Source organism: Topomyia yanbarensis, chromosome 2 (genome assembly GCF_030247195.1).
Source record: "Topomyia yanbarensis strain Yona2022 chromosome 2, ASM3024719v1, whole genome shotgun sequence".
NCBI lineage: Eukaryota > Metazoa > Arthropoda > Insecta > Diptera > Culicidae > Topomyia > Topomyia yanbarensis.
Window position 1 is genome coordinate 200,935,976 of NC_080671.1, and position 19,723 is coordinate 200,955,698.

General features: G+C 36.2%; 1 protein-coding gene across 12 annotated transcripts in view; it reads left to right on the top strand.

The window, feature by feature from the left end:
- The window catches only part of LOC131682681 (neurotrimin-like), a 174,525-nt gene that overhangs the window by 131,711 nt on the left and 23,091 nt on the right, over positions 1-19,723 (top strand). For 8 of the 12 annotated variants that reach the window (XM_058964358.1, XM_058964366.1, XM_058964362.1 and 5 more), the window contains 4 exons: positions 4,082-4,210; positions 4,274-4,411; positions 16,311-16,460; positions 16,691-16,753. In XM_058964358.1, the coding sequence (XP_058820341.1) occupies positions 4,082-4,210; positions 4,274-4,411; positions 16,311-16,460; positions 16,691-16,753 (480 nt within the window). The remainder of the gene's footprint in view (positions 1-4,081; positions 4,211-4,273; positions 4,412-16,310; positions 16,461-16,690; positions 16,754-19,723) is intronic. The other 4 variants (XM_058964363.1, XM_058964361.1, XM_058964365.1 and 1 more) reach the window with 2 other exon arrangements.

The window sequence follows — 19,723 nt, forward strand, 5'->3', positions numbered from 1 at the left end:
CCCCTTTGGTCTTAGCCATCACGATTCTGTAGGCGTCACCCCACGGATTCGCGTTCGCACAGGTTGTCGAAGCACACTCTCTTGCTGCTTTTAATGGCCTTGTTAAGGGCCAATTTCGCAGCTCGAGACACTTCACGGCGATTCTCTCTTGCGTCCTCGGAGCGGGTTCTTTGCATCCTACCTCTAGCTCTGAGGTAGGCTGATCGTAGGGCTGCAATATTGGCACTCCACCAGTGTACCGGGCGTCTGCCGTTTCTTGGCAGGGTTTTCTTCGGCATAGTGGCGTCGCACGCGCGTGATAGAACGGCTACCAGCGTATCCCCGCTTAGACTGTCGGTGTTGGCCTCCAGTCCCAGGGCCGCAGTGAAAGCTTCGATGTCGAAGTGATTGGACTTCCACCCGCGTGCCTGACAGGGATCACCCGCCCTCGGATGCTGCACACCATAGTTCACCCTAAAGCGAATTGCTAAGTGATCGCTATGGGTGTAGCCCTCGTCTACCCTCCATTCCATGCCTGGAGCCAGACCCGGGCTGACAAACGTTACGTCAATCCATGCCTCCACCCCATTTCTACGGAATGTGCTAGCGGGGCCATCATTGGCTAACACAGCGTCGAGTTTCGCAAGCGCCTCCAGTAGCGCTTGGCCCCTGCTATTTGTACAGCGGCTGCCCCGCTCCACTACCCAAGCGTTGAAGTCTCCCTCTATGACTACCGGTTTCCGGTCCACTAGGTCGGACGAGAGCCTGTTGATCATCTGGTTGAACTGTTCTATAGGCCACCTTGGTGAAGCATAGCAGCTACAATAGAACACACCATTGATCTTGGCAATCGCAACACCCTCGGCGGAGGAGTGTATTACCTCTTGAACCGGGAACCGTCCCGTTGCACAGATTGCCGCAATCACAGACCCGTCCGACACCCAATTGCCGTTATCGGCAGGGAAATTGTACGGGTCGGATAAGAGGGCGACATCTGTCCTCGACTCCGAGACCGACTGCCACAATAGCTGATGGGCAGCTGCACAATGGTTAAGATTCAGCTGTGTGACGTTCACGGCATCCTCTTGCTGGCCTCACCGAAGGGACACGAAGGTCCATCCACAGCATGGTTACGGGCTTGCTTCTTGGCAGTGCAGATAAAGCATTTATGCGCCTTAGTGCAGACCCGCTCTGTCTAGTTCCTTGCATTCGTACGACTTGTGGCCGGATTATAGGCAACGATAGCACCTATCCACTGAAGGCTGCTGGGGTATGCTTACTGGGCATACTGACCAGCCGATCTTCAGCTTTCCTTTCTCGGTAACCTTTTCAGCTTCCGCAGTCAGCAGCCTGAGGTAGGCTCTTTGCGTGCCAAAGAATCCTGCTCTTAAGCGCACAGAGGCCCGCTCGATTATTGCGCCACACTGTTCTGTGACGGTGCGACGACATCGTCTGCGGTCGTGAACTCGTCCAGTTGTTTGCACTGGATAATCACTTCCGCACCTAGTGATCTCACCTGGGGGCCTTTACCCAAGATCTCTTGGGCCAAGGTCTTGTACGCCGAACTAGATTGTGCGCTTCGCTTCAGCACCAAGAGCATTTCACCGGTCTTGGTGCGTCTCACGCTGCGCACGTGCTGTCCGAGGGTCCAGAGGCTTTCGGCCGCCCGCATTGACTTAAGGACGTCAGCATATTTGTCCTTGTCGGTTTTCACCAACAAGGCCTCGCCTCTGTCCTTGGTCAATTATGGGTATAATGATCCATTTGCTAGTATGTATCGTCTATGTACCGAGATGTTGTAAAGCGATTGTTCCATAATACCCTCTCATGTCATTAATAATATCATTTTTAGTTTGTAAGCGTCAATATTGTACACGTAGTATTAGTTATAGTGAATCGTTTATATACAGGGGAAAGTTGTTGGTTACTGGCACTGGTCGGTTGTCGGCACCCCTACTTAATGTTTGACAGAAAGCAGACATGGACATTCTGATAAATATTATTTGTGTGTTATATTAGAACGATCCTTTTGTGCTGATTGCTGAAGCAAACAGACTCGAATGTTCTGTTCTATAACCAATATATTTTTTGAACAAGTGAAACTCTACTTAAAAGTTTTTTTATGATTGCTTAGTGTTATAGAAAGATGTAAATCGATCGAAAAAGTATGCGCATTGAATATTCACGATTTGAAATTATTCTATTTTGTGATTCAACATTGAACGGCACCGAAATGTTCGCCCCACTTTTTTTTATCAGTTTTCAAAAGGTTACTGAAATTGGTTGTCGGCGCCCAAACATGGTCGGTTGTCGGCACCCTATTTTTTATTGGCAAATGCTGAGTTCTCAGTAACCTAATCAATATCGGTATATTTAGAACGGGCTTTACGAATAGATACCAGAGATCGATCTTTGGAATCATTCTGAAAACCAGTTTAGCGTTTTACATTTACATGAAGAAAGCCCACCTGGTCGTGTTTTCACCACCACTATAGCACTGTATATACCAGATTGTCACGACCAGAAAATTTGGTGGAGTGGCGGGGTTAACCTGTAGCACCCCTCACCTTTTGCTTACGTGTCAGCGCGGACTTCTATCTGATTTGTGTGAAGCTTTGGTAAAAAATGGACTACATGAAACTCACTCAATTGCAGTGAATGCGATCCGTCAGTGCATTAGCAGTGCATAATATTCGCACTAGATTTTCACATACACATATTGTGCTTCTGATGAAGAATGATGTTCATAATGCCTTTGATGGTAGTTAAAATGAATAAATTTTCTTTTCCTTTTGAATCTTGATGATTTTAATTGATATTTTTCCATTTTTAGTAAATTTTCTTAGGGTGCAGACAACCGACCACATTTTTCAAAATGGTAAAAAATTATCATTTTACTGAATTGTTAATAAATGTTTTCATGTTGACAGAATAAATTAAATTCTTTCAAAAGTTATTAGCTAAGGCCTCTAGCTTTCCATTGATATGCTTATTCCCATATATTGTTCAATTGGAGTGATGTTGTAAGCCAAAAATAAAAGTGTGCCGACAACCGAACACATTCCCCTATCATTTGGATGTTTGTAATTTGTTGGTGCAAAAGATGGGGAGGTTTTAAGCGTGCCGAAGAGCGAGATTTAAAGGATTTCTGGGGTGGGCGTAGTGTAGTTGGTAAGCCAATTGCCTTGTACGCAGCGCACCTGGGTTCGAGTACCGACCCCGCACGTAGGGTTAGAAGTTTTTCACAAGAGATTTTTCTAACCCGAACAGGCGAATGACCTTAAGGTTAAAACCTCTATAATCGAAACTAAAAAAAAGGATTTCAGCTCCATCCGACTTCTCCCTGCTTCCAAATAAAACAAATATATCATCCGTTTAAGTATATAGATAAATAGACTTATAATCCTACATGTCACGGTATTAATTCCGTTAATTTGTGGATATACCTTATGAAGAACCTATACCAAAAGCAAATGTTGATTTAATGACATTCTGACGTGAAAAATATATATTTTAGCCACATATCCTCCGCCACCGAATGCGGCATTTCACCCGCAATTTTGATGCGGCATCCCTCGCAATTGTAGGGAAGAGATGCAGTACGACGATGTTTTCCTCTGAAATTATAGATGACCGTGTTCATGATCAGAATGCCTTCTAAAAGGTCCCAACTATTCAACTCATACATGATTTACCTAAAAAATTGTACAATCAAAAGAAAACGAAATTTTAACATTGTTCTGAAAATTCTACGGCACTCCACGATGTAATTGGGCGCACATAATCATTAACAATACTTTTGTAGGTTAATAATAAGGATTATTTTATATCTCCAGTCTTGTAATTCTTCGAAACACAAACTCACAATATCATATTACCGTACTAAAGTGACTCTATATACGAGATATAGCGAGTGCGTCATCTCACCCGACGCGGCATCTCTTCCGAAATTACCCTACCTATAGTTAATAAAAAGACAGAAAGAATGTAATAAAATTCTATATTTACGACATAACGGGTTTTAAATAATGAAATAGTCCTAAACATATTTTAATGTGAGTAGTAAAGTTTCAGTGATGTATCTTTTCTTATATTCCCCCAGTTCCATCTATTGAGGGACCGACGTTCAGTATTCCAAAAGTGAATCGATTGCACATGGGCGCTTATTTATGCATTGCATCGAACGGTGTTCCACCTTCAGTCAGCAAGCGTGTCATGCTGATAGTACATTGTAAGTGCCATCGATGTCCAATATTTGATCCATACATACTTCATAAAACATCCCTTATCCCAGTTCCTCCAATGATTTGGGTGCCAAATCAGCTTGTAGGAGCAGTCGAAGGGCAGCGGATGACATTGGAATGTCACTCGGAAGCGTATCCCAAATCGATCAACTATTGGACACGGGAAAAAGGAGACATTGTCCCACAAGGTAAGTGCTAGTTTGAAAACGCTTTGACTAAAAAAACTGTTTATAAGTTAAGTAGTTTTGCCCATTTTCGTATTAGCCTTCATTGGTTGACAATGTGACTCCAGGTGGTATAGTGATTCATAAAAATCTCATACGTGTTTTCTGTGAAAACTTATCCATTGGTTCCAATTTGCATTATCAAATGAACTGGGCTTAGATCTTTTCCCAACCCTATCCATAAATGTACGCAATCTCATTTCTTCCGTCCGTATCCTGTATCTCCGAGGAAAATAGTAACATCATAATTTTCCCATATCACGTTTTGCTGATTAGATCGGCGTTACGTGCCACCTAAAGAAAATAGAAGCGAAGGAAGTTGACAAAATACAAGTTGAATGAAGGCAAACAAACACCTTCCTTTACACACATATTCACGCTTCCACTTTGGATTTTTCGGGATCCAAATGGATCCGAATCTGGTTTAGGATGGAAGAGAGGCAGTGTGAAAGGTCTGGGTTGGATTTCAAAAGTTCAAGTTCAGAAGTTAAGTATATACTCATAGAATCCGAAAAGGTGTGAATAGGACCAAAGATTTAGACACCTTGTGACCCTAGCATGATGGTATCTTGCACCGTTTTACATACGACGTGTTACGTTGCTGTGTGTGATGTTTGTGCCAAAAATTTTATCTTCTCTGGGGTTGCGGGATCAAGCATGAACGCTATGAAAGTAATAGTAAAAGGGTAACACTGGCAGCTCCTCGCAAGTTTAAGGGATTTATAATGGTTTACCGGTTTTTTTTATTCTACTTGATGTGAGAAAGATAATTATAGTTAAACATCGTAACTGGTTTCGCATGTTTGCAATTAATTTCATATGAAAAATTTTCAGCGCGACACACCAAGAATGGCCATTTTCTGTTATCGAGCTGATACCTCTAATTTATGTATCCTTCCTCCCTAAAACAACGACTGTTTCACGCAGCCCAATGGAAAACGGAAACCGAGTCACATCGGTTTGGCGTGAAACCAAAAAAGCGTCAAAGAAAATATAATATCTTAATTGAGCTGAAATTAGGTTAATGCCATCGCACCTCCGTTCCTGTTCCAAGGTTGTGCATATTTGCTTATGTCGGAGTTCATTGAAAAGTTTAAGGCTACATCGCTGTAAGTGGCTCAAATGATAATCATGGCATAGATGAAAACATTTGAAACTTTTATTACGATCGTTAGTGGATATACTCATTTACAGTCATGTCATGTAAGGGATTTGCATTGTTGGAACGATCTTGTTGAAAATATTTTGACTGTGTACTGCTGCAGACCGTGGTATGGTTTAATTACCTTGCACAGAAGAAGAAATTTGGTGTAAAACCAAACTTTTATCCATGTGAATTCAGTAATATTTTCAATAGTAATTGAACATGCTCTCAAGAAAATCGTTTACTTTTTGGTTTTATTGTGATCGTTTCTTTGTTTAATACATCATTGTTTATTATAAAACGTATCCAAACGAAGAGCAGTAAGTTTGAAATATTCAAGAACATAAAGCGTTATGAACGAAATCTGAACGACGCGTTGTGTACAGTGGATTAAACAACAAAGTTATTGTCAATTTGCGAATATCTTTAGGTCAATTTACACCTTAAGCAACTTCCTTAATCGTAAAAATTCGTAAGAAGAACTTTTTTCTTTCGATTAAATATAAAAACGTTCGTCTGACGGAGACTGCTGGGTAGGTTACGTATAAAACCAATACTCCTGAAAGCATGATGGATCGACTGAATTAAATAATTCAACACGATAATCCATAGATTTATATGCGTAACAGAATTTCCATCGATTTTATTTTGGATGGAGTAGTGTATGAAATTGAAGTCAATAATCGATTAATTCTTCAACGGATTGTATTTTTTTACAAAATCATGTGGAAATGTGGTGCAATTTATTATTGAATCGATTAACATTTTCCCAATCCATATATCTAACTTTTTTGGCGAATTGACCTGCGAAGGTGACTATAAGGATCATTCAATAAAAGAATGCACATTTAGTTTCCAGTGATACGAAAACATAACGGAGTGTTGGTGAACGTGGGTAAAGTTAATTAATAAAAAATGGAACATTTAAAAAAATATTTGGGCGTTACAGAGAGTGTTAGTATATTCATTCACTTTCCATATAATCACTGCACAATTGAACAATATTTTCTTCTAATATCATAGCAGAATACTGAAAATTGAGCCAGTGACAGAGAATCTCTGGAGGTATCTCGTGGAAAACTTGCTTTGTGGTGTACATCATGAATCAAAATATATTGGACCAATCGTTTGCAAGGTTTGCACAGTTCTTCTACATATCCCCAGGTATTGATAGAAGTTTTTAATTTTTTCTTGATATTTGAATTTTTTGTAACATTCTGCAGCTAAAATGCAATTTTCGTTAAAAAATCATAAAACTTATTTTTGTGAACAAAGTTATGATATTTAATGATGTTATGATATGAAGGAGAACTTTCACTGTAACACGCCCAATTTTCAATATTTTGCGGTGAACATTTAGGAAAATATTGCTTAAATGTTGCATTATTGACTGAATAGACTAACATTCTTGGTATCGCCAATGTTTTTGAGTACGATATTTTTTCAACAATAATCCTACCACCTTAAGCAAGAACTGATTTCATCAGTAGGTGTCGACTAACGGGTAAAAACTTGACGAAGATCGCGGACCACGCCAACAAATATTCGATTGGTTCCTTTTATGGGTCATCGTGAATTCGTCCTATATAACAGTGTTGCATTCTTTCAGCATATTGCTTACACCTGAATTATGATTGATATTGTAAGTAACGTTTTCCGCAAGCGCAAGATTTAGTGGCTATTTTAGGGCAGAGCTGTTCGTCCATCATCCAGCAATGTTGATTTAACTTCGGATGAAGCGATCGCAAGTGCAATTTTCAATTTAATTTTCGACAAAGTCATGCCATTCATCAGTATTATATTCGCGTAATAGATCTCTATTAAATAAATTTTTACCATTCCATTTATGTGCTGGTAAACATACATGCAACAAAATTTTAGATTTTTTCAGTAATTGATAGATATTGCATCAGAAACCCTCCCTCTCCTTCAGATTCCGAAACCAATAATCATGTCCACCTTCGTGGTGGAAGAAATACTTATGCCAAATCATATATCTATCTGTATATATAAAAGTCAATGTTTGAATGTATATAATTTATTGACTCCCAAACGGCTTAACCGATTGCCGTAAAAATTTGTACATAGTAGGCATTTGTTATGGAGCATGTTTGTGTACTATTGGTTGGGGATTATCTACTCGCCAGATGGCGCTTCGGAAAAATTGTGTTTTCCTCATATTTCGCTGAAAGTCGCAGCAACGCGCGATGGGTATTAGCTAGTAATATATATATATATATATATATATATATATATATATATATATATATATATATATATATATATATATATATATATATATATATATATATATATATATATATATATATATATATATATATATATATATATATATATATATATATATATATATATATATATATATATAGCTGAACAAAGTTATTCGGTACACTACCCCCCCTTTCCCTTTCCTCGGCTTAGGTACTTCTCACCCTCCCCATCGAGCACAAAAACCACCCCATGACCATCTCCTTAGTAGAAGGAATACTTATGTCAAAATTGAATTGCGTCAGAACCCTCTTCCCCCCTTTCGTGGTCCACTCTCATCAACCATTGGCTCAGTGGGAGAATTACATATGTCAAATACTAATAAATATGGAGATATAAATAATTCTTTGCCTAAAAAACAACCCGCTCCCCTTAAGCTCAGTGTACCCCCCCACCAAAAAAATCCATACAATAAACAAAAACGAAAAAAAGAATACGTATGCCAAATTTCATCAAGATCGGAGTTGTAGTTTAGAAGTAGTTAACGGATATACATACAATCAAACATACATTGATTTATATATATATATATATATATATATATATATATATATATATATATATATATATATATATATATATATATATATATATATATATATATATATATATATATATATATATATATATATATATATATATATATATATATATATATATATATATATATATATATATATATATATATATATATATATATATATATATATATATATATATATATATATAAATCAATGAATGTATGTAAAAATAGATCTTCTATGTACATTTGTGACAAGTTATACATTTTTTATTATCAATACACACTTATGACACGTATGCGTGCGACTTTGGTTTGCATTTTAAGCAAAAACTGTCAATATAGTCAACCCATCTTCGCATAAATCGAGAGATTGCTTCAGAAAAGATAGAAGCATAGATCGCCTTCTCTGGAAAGCTTCTGACATTTATGAATTTCAAGATATTCTATCTCAAACTTTAAAAATCGTTTTTCTCGAAAAGTGCTAAATGGCGCTAGTCATAAGATAGCACAACGGCGACGAGGTCCTTTTTGGTGCATTTTAATCGCTTCTACCGAAATGCTGAGAGTAATAGACAATGTGGTCAAAGATCTAAGACTATCAATACAAACAGTTTGATATGCATTTCAATGGAATTTTGAATATATTTGATGGTGTCAGTTTATTTTAAATAATTCATACGACGTCGCACTCATCAAAGATATTTCCGAAATCGCATTCGATCTGAATAAAATTGATTGTCAGATTATGGTGATATTACATCTCTGATTTGAGTTTGTGTAGGCGAATCCAGATATCTCCGAGAAACCCATGTGAAATTTATTTCATCCGAAATCTCTGTACGCGATACTAACGGTTAATATAACGGCAGATACTTAAAAAAACCCGTAACTTGGGATATTTTACTCTTTAGTGGTACATAATTTTCATAAGATTGGTTCAATCAACTCCGCAAATCTCATGCAAATTTATGCATCGGTAGTGGCCAATGTAGCTAATTACTAGCGGACGGTGGGAAGTTGTGAATACTGCCGATTTCAAAGCAAATCAGTGTAAAACATTCGTTGGACGTTAGATGAATATTTTATTTTTTGCGATGGTTCACATCTCGTCAATAGAATAAAAAAGCCGATTCCACGTATTTCACGCAATTTACTATATCTTAAACACGATTACGATTATTTTAAATTGGTTTAGCTTGTGGATGTATTAAGGTGTCCTGTACAAATACCAGTTGAATTCTTGATATACACTAGTTTACAAAATAAAAATTAAAATTTGAACTTCAATATTCGAACACCATTTCTAATATGAAATTTCGTGCTGAATCCGAAAATGATGTCCAAAAAATTAACAGTAGAACAGTTTTCGAGTTACAGTGAAAAAATGAATTTTACCTTAAATATTAAAAGTACGTTCAGTAAAATCCAAATATCTTCGGTTGTAGTGCATCGATTTGAAATATTATTTTGTTGAATTAAAGGTAATTGAATGCACTTTCGATTCTTAGAACATTTTGTTTTAGTGCGACTACTGGTTCTGACGTCATTTACGAATATATTGAACTTTTTCTTAATTTTTCGACTTTTTTTTTATAGAAAAATGAGTGTGTGATCAATATTTTCGGCAAGTTAAAGCAATCCTAAAAATTATATTCTTATGATAAATTAAAGCCTGCTAATAACCAAAGAAAATGAGCACTTGTTAGTTTGAATCCGATGAAAATTGCAAAAGTCATTCATTTTTTTGTTAAATGCCAATTTTTATGTTTCTCTGAGTCAACTTATTGAACCGTCTCGATTCCAATTTTTTCTAGGGCTTAATAATATATAAGGGACTTTCTGTCAGAATTCTGTTAAACAAGTAAATGGAACAATTTTGATACAATTTAATGTGGGGTAATTTTCGAACTCGTTTATCTAAATGATTAAAGACTTCTGATAACAATAATTTCAGGCTCAATGAAATTATAAGTCATCGAATGATTGGTATGCAATGCCGCGTGTAATATTTACAAGTGTATTACATAAAATAACACTCTTATGATACAAAATTCGTTGTAAACTAACGCACGTTATAAAATTCACGTTATAAAATTCGTATATTGAAACGCTAGCTACTCATTTGGGTTTTGTACAATGTTAATACAAACTATACGAATCCGTAGAAATATGTGATACTACATACGTCAAGTATTATAAAATTAATAATTTGTAAAACTTTTAATTTGTGTTCCTTCGTAGAACATCTAGCAGTTCGTGTTTTGAAACTATGTAGGACATCTTATTTTAGGTAAAAAATCTCAAAATCTGAACTTAACAATGATTTGAAGAAAGTAGAATATGTTGTAACTGCACTTAGATGTTTTACGAAATATATTGTAGTATGTTGAAGTTTTGTGACCCAGTACAGTAAAATCGGTACATCATAGAAGCCAATATGAATCCAATATAATTTCAAATTATAAACTTCTAGACGTTTTAATAACGTAAAATAAATTGTTAGTAGAACAAAACGTGACGAAATAAGTGGATAAGTCATCATTCGTGAAGCTATTGCTCGAATTTAGCATTTTGCACAGTCATAAGCTTCTGATGTGTGTATCAAGGCATTGTGGAGCGTGCAGTTTACAATGTGTTTTGTACATATATGATTCTGTACATGTAAATATTATGCGTATTTTTTAATGCCGAATTTTCGATGACATTACTCCACTAAGGCTGAAATTATTGTTATCAGAAGTCCTTAATCATTTGGATAAACGAGTTTGAATATTACCCCACATTAAATTCTTTCATTAACTTGTTTAACAGAATTCTGACAGAGAGTCCCTTATATATTATTAAACAAACCCTAAGGAATTAAAATTAAAATGGAATCGAGACGGTTGACCCAGAGAAACACAAAAATTGCCATTTTACAATAAATTGAATAACTTTCGCAATGTTCATCGCATTTAAACTAACAAGTGCTTATTTTCATTGGTTATTAGCAGGCTTTAATTTCCCATAAAAATATAATTTTTGGGATTGCTTTATCTTGCCGAAAATATTGACCACACGCTAATTTTTGTTCAAAAAACAACAAAAATTAAGAAAAAGTTCAATAGATTCGTAAATAACGTCAGAACCAGTAGTCGCACAAAAACAAAATGTTCAAACAATCGAAAGTGCATTCAGTTACGTTTAATTCAACATATCAATACTTCATATCGATGCACTACAACCGAAGATATTTGGATTTTACTGAACGTACTTTTAATTTTAAAGGCAAACTTCATTTTTTCACTGTTACTCGAAAACTGTTCTACTGTGAAATTTTTGGACCTCATTTTCGGATTCAGAACACGATTTTACATTGAAAATGACCACTAGCTTAGTTAGTTCAGAAATGGTGTAAAATAGTGCAATCGATCGATGTTTACGGCAGTTATACCCCGAATACAACACTATGTTCACAACTCCCCACCGTTCCCTATTGAATTGGCTATTAATAACGAAGCCATACAAATACAAGCAATTTCGAATGCGCTAAAACCACTAACAGCTGCAAAACCAACATCTCCTGATCAAGCTGTAACAAATATGCATTTAACAACGATCTCGTCTAATGTCTCAAAACCAACAACCAGCTATAACAGCAACAACGAAGCCAATACCGAAAAGACGGACACACAATAGCGACCCATAAGAGTAAGACATATTAGAACATCCGACAGAGGGCAGCAGGAAAGTAGTACAGATGAGGACATGGATGTGGACGACAGTGGTGAATCCAGGGGGAGGATCCGGACCTCATCCGAAACTTTTTAACTTGTTGAGTAATTTCAAATTAGTTTAAATTTTATATTAGTTTCAAAGTCAAAATCATTCCAAACTAAACTTGACCACCACAACTGATTTTAATTAAATGGGGTAATTTCGGGAAAGATTCCGCACATTTCTAAAAATCAATCGAACTTAAAAATAGAATTCGAACTTGACCGATAATCTTTTAATCTTTGTTTGCAATAGGCAAGCCCCAACATTTCAATATTTCCATAACTTCAGTTGCACGCAACATGAAATATTTCTAAAAACTTCTGAACACCATTCCAATCGGTACAGTGCCCAGCGTTGAATATAGTCCCACTTAAATGGCGCCTCGTTGTCCTCATTAGCATGACAAGAGCCAGTAGGAGAATGCTTAGCAGTGGGAAACAACAACTATGGCTATAGAGTAATGGGGTCGTTTTCATGTGATTTTTCTCCGAGTATGAAAATCACACTGCTAAAATTATGCAAATTTAACAAGTTCTCCGTTATGCCCCATTCGGTTGCAACGCACGCGTCCCCTATCAGGTATCATTCTTTTAACTCTTTTTACATTTCTTAGAAAAGAAATGAATAGAATTCGCTCAAACTTTCAATATTTTTTCCGAGGCTCGGATGGCCGAGTCTTATATACCAATCGACTCAGCTCGACGATTTGGGACAATGTCTGTATGTGTGTGTGTCTGTGCGTATGTAACGGACAAACTCTCCTTCGTGTTTCTCAGCAATGGCTTAACCGATCTTATCCAAACCAATTTGAAATAAAAGACAGAACGCTGTTAAATGGTTTTTGATTCTGATGTTTAGTTTCAAAAATATGAATGTTTGAAGGTGCGCGTTTTTTACAGTTTTTTTGAAATTTTCTGCCGAAATTAACAACGTAACTAAACAATTTATATATTTTTAAAAAGGTTTTACGAATACTTTTTGAATGAACTATAGATTGTTGAAATCGTACTATTATCAAAAGGGATATTTAACATTAAATGCGGACGAAAGATTTTTATCATTTCCCTTAGCCAGAAATAATACCAAAAATATTCAATGTATTATTAGCATCAAAACGGATAATTTTAGGTCAATAGTATCTTCGGAGAATTTAAAGCATTCAATATGACCTTTCTTTTGGTATTGTAGTTTTATTGATTAATCCCCCTAAAAGTGATATATTTTCATGAATTTTCATGGAAGTGATTTTATTGAAATAATGTCTTCAGCAAATTTGTAGCTCTTACTTTTGCGAATAACTTTACTGATGACATCAAATACATATTTCGAATAGATACGGCTTGTTGTTTGTGGATTTAACTTTGTCGCCTATTGTTCAATATAGTAATAATCCATTTAAATTAGACAAATATTATTTCGATAAAACGAATTTAGTTCTTTTTTCTATCTACAACCGCTAGAATAACCACCGAACAATTCCAAGTTGTCTAGATGGAACTTGATCACTTATCGGTGCAAAAAATTTCATTTGCGCGAACAGTGGTGTAGCCAAGAGGATGCTTTGGGGTTTATTACCCCCCCATCCTCTCCCAAAAGAAACAATTGGATTGAAGTTAAAAATTTATTGATGCTGCCTGATTTAATTCAATATTACAATGATAATTATCTGATCAGTACATTGATAACCTATTGTTTGAAACATCATGAGGACCATTGAAAAATTGTGGGAATGCGATCCTGATCTGTAACTGATCTATTGGTCTTGACCTCACAGTTGTCTAATAACATCAATATCAAATACCTGCCTAAAACATTCCAATAGAAATTCATTCCAGAGTTCAGAAATCAATCATAATCATAATCATAATTTCCTATCGTATTGAGTTCAGTTTTGAAGGGGTGCACATACTGCAATATGGATTGGGGTCATTTTTTAATAAAAAGAGTAAAGCCATGTCAAGCGATCCTCGAAATTTTCGCAAAATCACCGATCTTCATGAGGTATATATTATTGTATAGGGATTATGGTGATTAGCTTTTGGTATAAATATTTCGTTACAATTCCTTTTTTCTTTAAGATATTAACCCTTAAACTTTATTGCATGATAAAATTGAAAATTTTATGTCTCAAAAACTACTGAAGATAATTCAATGAAGTTTTGCACACTTATGGAATGATATTTGCACTATCTTATAAAAATGTTTTTACTTTATAATTGTGTGAATAACGTTACTTTGCATTCATTTAAAAAATTTCAATTGTATTTTTACTTGTGTTCTTCACACTAAGAATTTTCAAGACCTATGTCAAATTATACGGCAATCTTTCACCTTCAATCTGTATTGATAATTTTTCAGTTTTGTTCCTATCGAGAGTTATAGAGGATTTTGCAACAGTGCGCTCTTTCAACGCTCGGCCCACTTTGATGCAACCCGCGAGAACGTTCATATTGGCAACGTCGCACGTCGTTACGTCAGAATGCGCATCGCGTGGGAAGCGCGCATCGCATGAATAAAAGAAACCATACGTATGCCTACAATAAAGTTGAAAGTCTCAACAAATTCGCTAAAGACAGGAACTCTGTTGCAATTTTTTGAAAAACCGATTCTCCATAATTTTAAAACTTCAAAGATGGCGGTTTCGTAATTATGCCATTTGGACAGTAAGTTAGATTTTCACCAAATCCCCAACAAACCGAAATAAATAAATAATACATTGAAGACCCGATTTGATCAGCCCCCAATTTTATCAACCTCATATGAAAATGTGTTTGATGGGCTCTAGAAGACAAACAAGGCTGAATTTGAGTAAATCCTTTCTTGAACATGTTTTCCTTATCTTAAAGATGCAAATATGCAACAATAAAAAAAATCATTTTTTTGAAATTTTTGCGCTAGAAGTCTATATTAAATAATCAGAAATAGTTATTAGACTAAATCAAGGGAAGGGAAGAATATTTTAACAGCTTCAGTTTATTATGAAGAAAAAAAATGTCGCGACTTAGTTAATGTCCCTATTTTGTCAGCCTAAAATACACCATGGGGACGATAAAAACGGGTCTTTACTGTATTTATTATTCATAGTAATAGGTACATCCCATTTTTTGAGGATATTTTCTTTCATTTGCATTGAACTACACCAATGTTTAGGTAGTTTTCAAGGGGTTATTTTATCGACTTCTTCCAAAATTCTGCGAACCTATTCCCATTCGTGCGATAGTTTATGTTAAAAGGGTATCCTAAATTAATTGGTATACTTAATATGTTGCAGATAGAGAAAATTCATAAATATTCAGCTTTTCCTACACAATATTAGAAAAGCTTCTTAAACAACTGACCTAAAGATTATGTAAATTATAAAGTATTTGAAATTTTTTAATAGAAGTGACGAAAGGCTATCGAAAAGTTTCGTGAAAAAGAAAATTTCAGTAATGATAATGATTTTCCCTAACGGGTTTCGAGAGTTTTTTATTTGTTCTTTGGCATTAGGATTAGGGATAATAACTCAGATCTAAGATACTACTGGGAAGTCATTTTTAGAAGAAGTCGATATCGAATTAAAGTTTGAACTATGCATGCATGCACTTCAGAGGTAGCGAGATATTAAATCTGAAATTTCAGAGCTTGTTTCTCAGCCGCGTTGGGAATTTGAGTAAACGCTATTGAGTATGAACTTCAAATCTATTCGAAAATTTGATTTTCGAATTTTTTTGACTTAGCACAACCTCTTTAGGAAATTTCAGTTTTCCCTGCACAATGCATTGATTGAAGAATTTATATGTTATTAATGGAGTATTAGCAATAATTCATTTTTATTTCTATTTTATAGGCCATTTTTCCGCTTTTTCATTAAATTGGTTTAACCTTTGAGATTTCTTGCAATGATAAAATTTCCTATGCTAATTTGAGGGATTCTCTGAGTCCTGCCACTATCCCATGTAGAATGTGTTATCAAAAACATCGCGAAGCATCAAGTTCTAAATGTTCTCAATCGATATAATACCCGAAGAAAGCGATATGAGTGATAAGAAATGTATCATCACACGGTTAGGTGGATTAAAAGCGTTTTTCCATTGTCTTTTTTCTTCCTTTTTCGCGCCATCTGCCTGCTGTCCGGGAACGGAAAACGGATTCACCTCGTGCGGTAGGTGGCAAATACGAACCGGTGCTGATAGACAACGCATACAAAGTGGTGATGAAGCTGAGCATCAAGGTTGTGAGCCAGGCAGATTTCGGAGCGTATAAGTGTATTGCTAAAAATTCCCTCGGGGAAACGGACGGCACTATCAAACTCTACAGTAAGAAATCCTTTTTTGATTCCGAATGTACCCTTTCTGTCGCGTCTTTCTTCGACAATTGTGGCCGAAGAGCTTCAATGTTCCCTCCGGTGCTGTTCCGGTGTTCTGATGGCACGGTCAGGAACGGAAACGGAAGCTGCTGTATAGTTGCTCGACGGCAGACAAACACGAAGCGTTATAATTTGCTTTGCCTGTTCCGTTTTATGGTAATCGTTGTTTTTCCGTTTCAGAACTTCCGAAAAGTGCAATCAATTCGCTCGACTCGCATGAAGGACGGAGAAAGAGTAAGTATGGTGGGTGTATATTTTGATTTCGTCTGTAGACTGCAAAGACGATAAAATTAGATGCTACGAAATGTAGCTTCGATTATTCAGAAAAAAATGAATGCGAGAAAATTTCTGTGCGACGTATTGGTTCGAAATGCAAGGTTGATATTAAGGCCTAAAATCCGCACAAAAATTGGATGCGGGATATAATGTCATTATGATAGCAGGGTACGATTTTTTCCTAATTTCTAGGGCATAGATGAAAAACCGTCTTTCATAAACCCTCTTAAGAGGGTTAATTGTTACATTCCTCCAAGTCACTCAAAAGCGTAAAAGAATATGGTTCAAAAAACATGACGAACTCCTAACTTTATTATTAAAAAGTCTGTTGTCTATCAAATATCCAATAAGTTCTCACTAAACTTGCTTTGCTGAATACAATAAATACTTCAAATTATATAGATAATAAAATCAAAACTAAACTAAATAAAACTAATGACTAAAACTATGCCTGCTAACTATGTCAAAATTCAGTCAGTGCAATATTGTGTGGTCAAAAACCATATTTGCATTTGTTGCACTTTGTGCAAAGTAGCATGTAAAAAGTAGGTAATATTGAATTATTGAGTTGTATGATAGAAAGCTTAAATATATACGTAGAAATGAAATAATTTACTTTTAGAAGTGTAGTCCTGTGTCAACCCCAGTTTCAAATCAAAATTTTAGTAAAAAGGGTGGTTTAATTTCAGGTAAGTTGAGCTGGTTTGGACAAGGTAAGTATGTAGTAAATATAAAGAGGGGCGGGTTTTCTGGGTAAAAAACACTTTACACGATATTTGTTTTTAAACTCGCGACATGCACGCCAAATGATTTTTATTTAACCCGACGGTACGGAACGGCGTTTGTAACAGCAAACAAAGTGAAGCAATCGGTGTTGTTCTTCACACCATCCACTTTTTTCAGCGAAAACACCTTCAAATCGGAATTGGTCATCTGGAACCGGACACCCGTGTTCCGGAAATGATATTGAAGTGACCACGTCAAATCACACTTCCTCGACAAAATAAGGCTGACAGAAGACCAATGACGCCATTTTGGACACAGGCCATTTCAGCAACAGCCCCGAAACTTTGGTGTACGGTTACGGTGGACCAATTCCGATTTAGAGGTCATTTCCATCTTGCGGCATTTAAATGGCCATATCAAAAATGGTATCTTTGCTCTTCCATCAGTCTAATTTCGTCGAGGAAGTGTGATTTAATGTGCCGCATGATAGGAATTGCCTCTAAATCTGAACTGCTCCAAAACCGGACACCGGTAGTCCGGAACTGCTGTTGAAACGGCCATATGAGTCCAAAATAGTCTCTTTGCTCTTCCGTCAGTCTTATCTGGTAGAGAAAGTGTTATTTGATGTGTCGCATGATAGGAATGGCCTTTAAATCTGAACTGGTCATCTGGAACTGGACACCGGATTTCCGGAACTAATCTTGAAATGATCACGTGTGTCTAAACTGACGCCCTTGCTCTTCCGTCAGTCTTATTTCGTCGAGGAAATGTGATTTGAAGTGATAACCTCTAAATCTGATTTTGAGATTCTTTGTGAGATGCGAGATGTACAGTACATTTCCGGCAATTTCTCCAGGTTGGCCACTTGTATTCCTATTTCTCCACATTCATTTGATAGTAAAACTATTCCCCTAAATATAACCGTTTTTGGATTGAAAATTGTTTCACTGTATCAAAACATATAACCAAAAATATGCAACAAAGTCGTCCTTAAGGGTTAAGCGGAGGTAAGGTAAGTATAACTAATATAGGTGAGTGTGGTTTACAATGGTTTTTGATTAATTTATAGTTTAGGTTTGGCTTCAGGTAAGTTGAGTTGGTTTCATCAAGGTAAGTATGCAGTAAGTATTAAGTTCCGCAACAGAGAGTCATCCATTAGCTACATTGCAAATAGGATTCGTAGTACCGACCCTTTTTAACGAGAACCGGTACTGCGGTACTGAAGCACTCAGTACTGGTAGTACCGGCAAAGTATCGGTACTCGAATATTTTTTTTTCAAAAAATTCGAGAAACGTGTTTAAGTGAAATTGAATGCTGAAACTGATGGTCCTATTTTCAGATGATGGTTTTTTCGGATCAAAAAAGGATCTTTATTGTTCGTAATGGCGTGGGAATGATATGTCTCACTGCAGCAGAAGATATTTTTCGTATGCGGCACCATATTTTATTTCGAGATCTAGGCCCCTTTGAAATCAGTAACTGCTTAGTGGTGCCATTTTCGACTTCAAAAGATGGCAAATGCAAGAAATCCTATAATCAACAGTAAATCAAAGCGAAAATGGCAGTAAAACCAAGCGGATTGCTCACAAATTTTTAGTTACTAAATCGGTGTTCGTTCTTTTATAGATACATATTCAAGAGCAAATTCAGATGTCATTTAGACTAGACTTATTACGCGTCACACAGTGAATAGTGGAAATCAATAAAAATGTCGCTAATAAAAAAAATCAATACTGATTTTTACGTCACTTACGCTACAAGTCGACGCTTTAAAATTGAGTACAAGATCGTTGAAATTTTATTTCGACCGAATAGCGCAGGAATTAAAATAAACCGTTCAGTGCAACGGGAGCTAGTAATGTTTAGCTTCCAGAATTATTATGATGATGGCCAAGCTTTTTCCCTCACAAAGACGTAAGCTGAATCATTTATCTGGAAGACAATCATTATAGTTATAAGCTACCTTGCAGACCGATATTTTGTAATGGGTTCCTATAGGTGCCATACTAATAATGGGTCAGTATTCCCGGGATTTTCGGTACCGGTATTACCGGTTCCTCAACCCTAATGGAAAGTCTTTCGATCGTGTTAAAACTCCTAATTTTCAACGAAACTAAAAACTAAAACAAATCAAATTGAGATAAAATTGTTTGAAGAAACCATAGAACAATGATAGAAATTTGAATGTAACATTAGTTACATAGGAACTC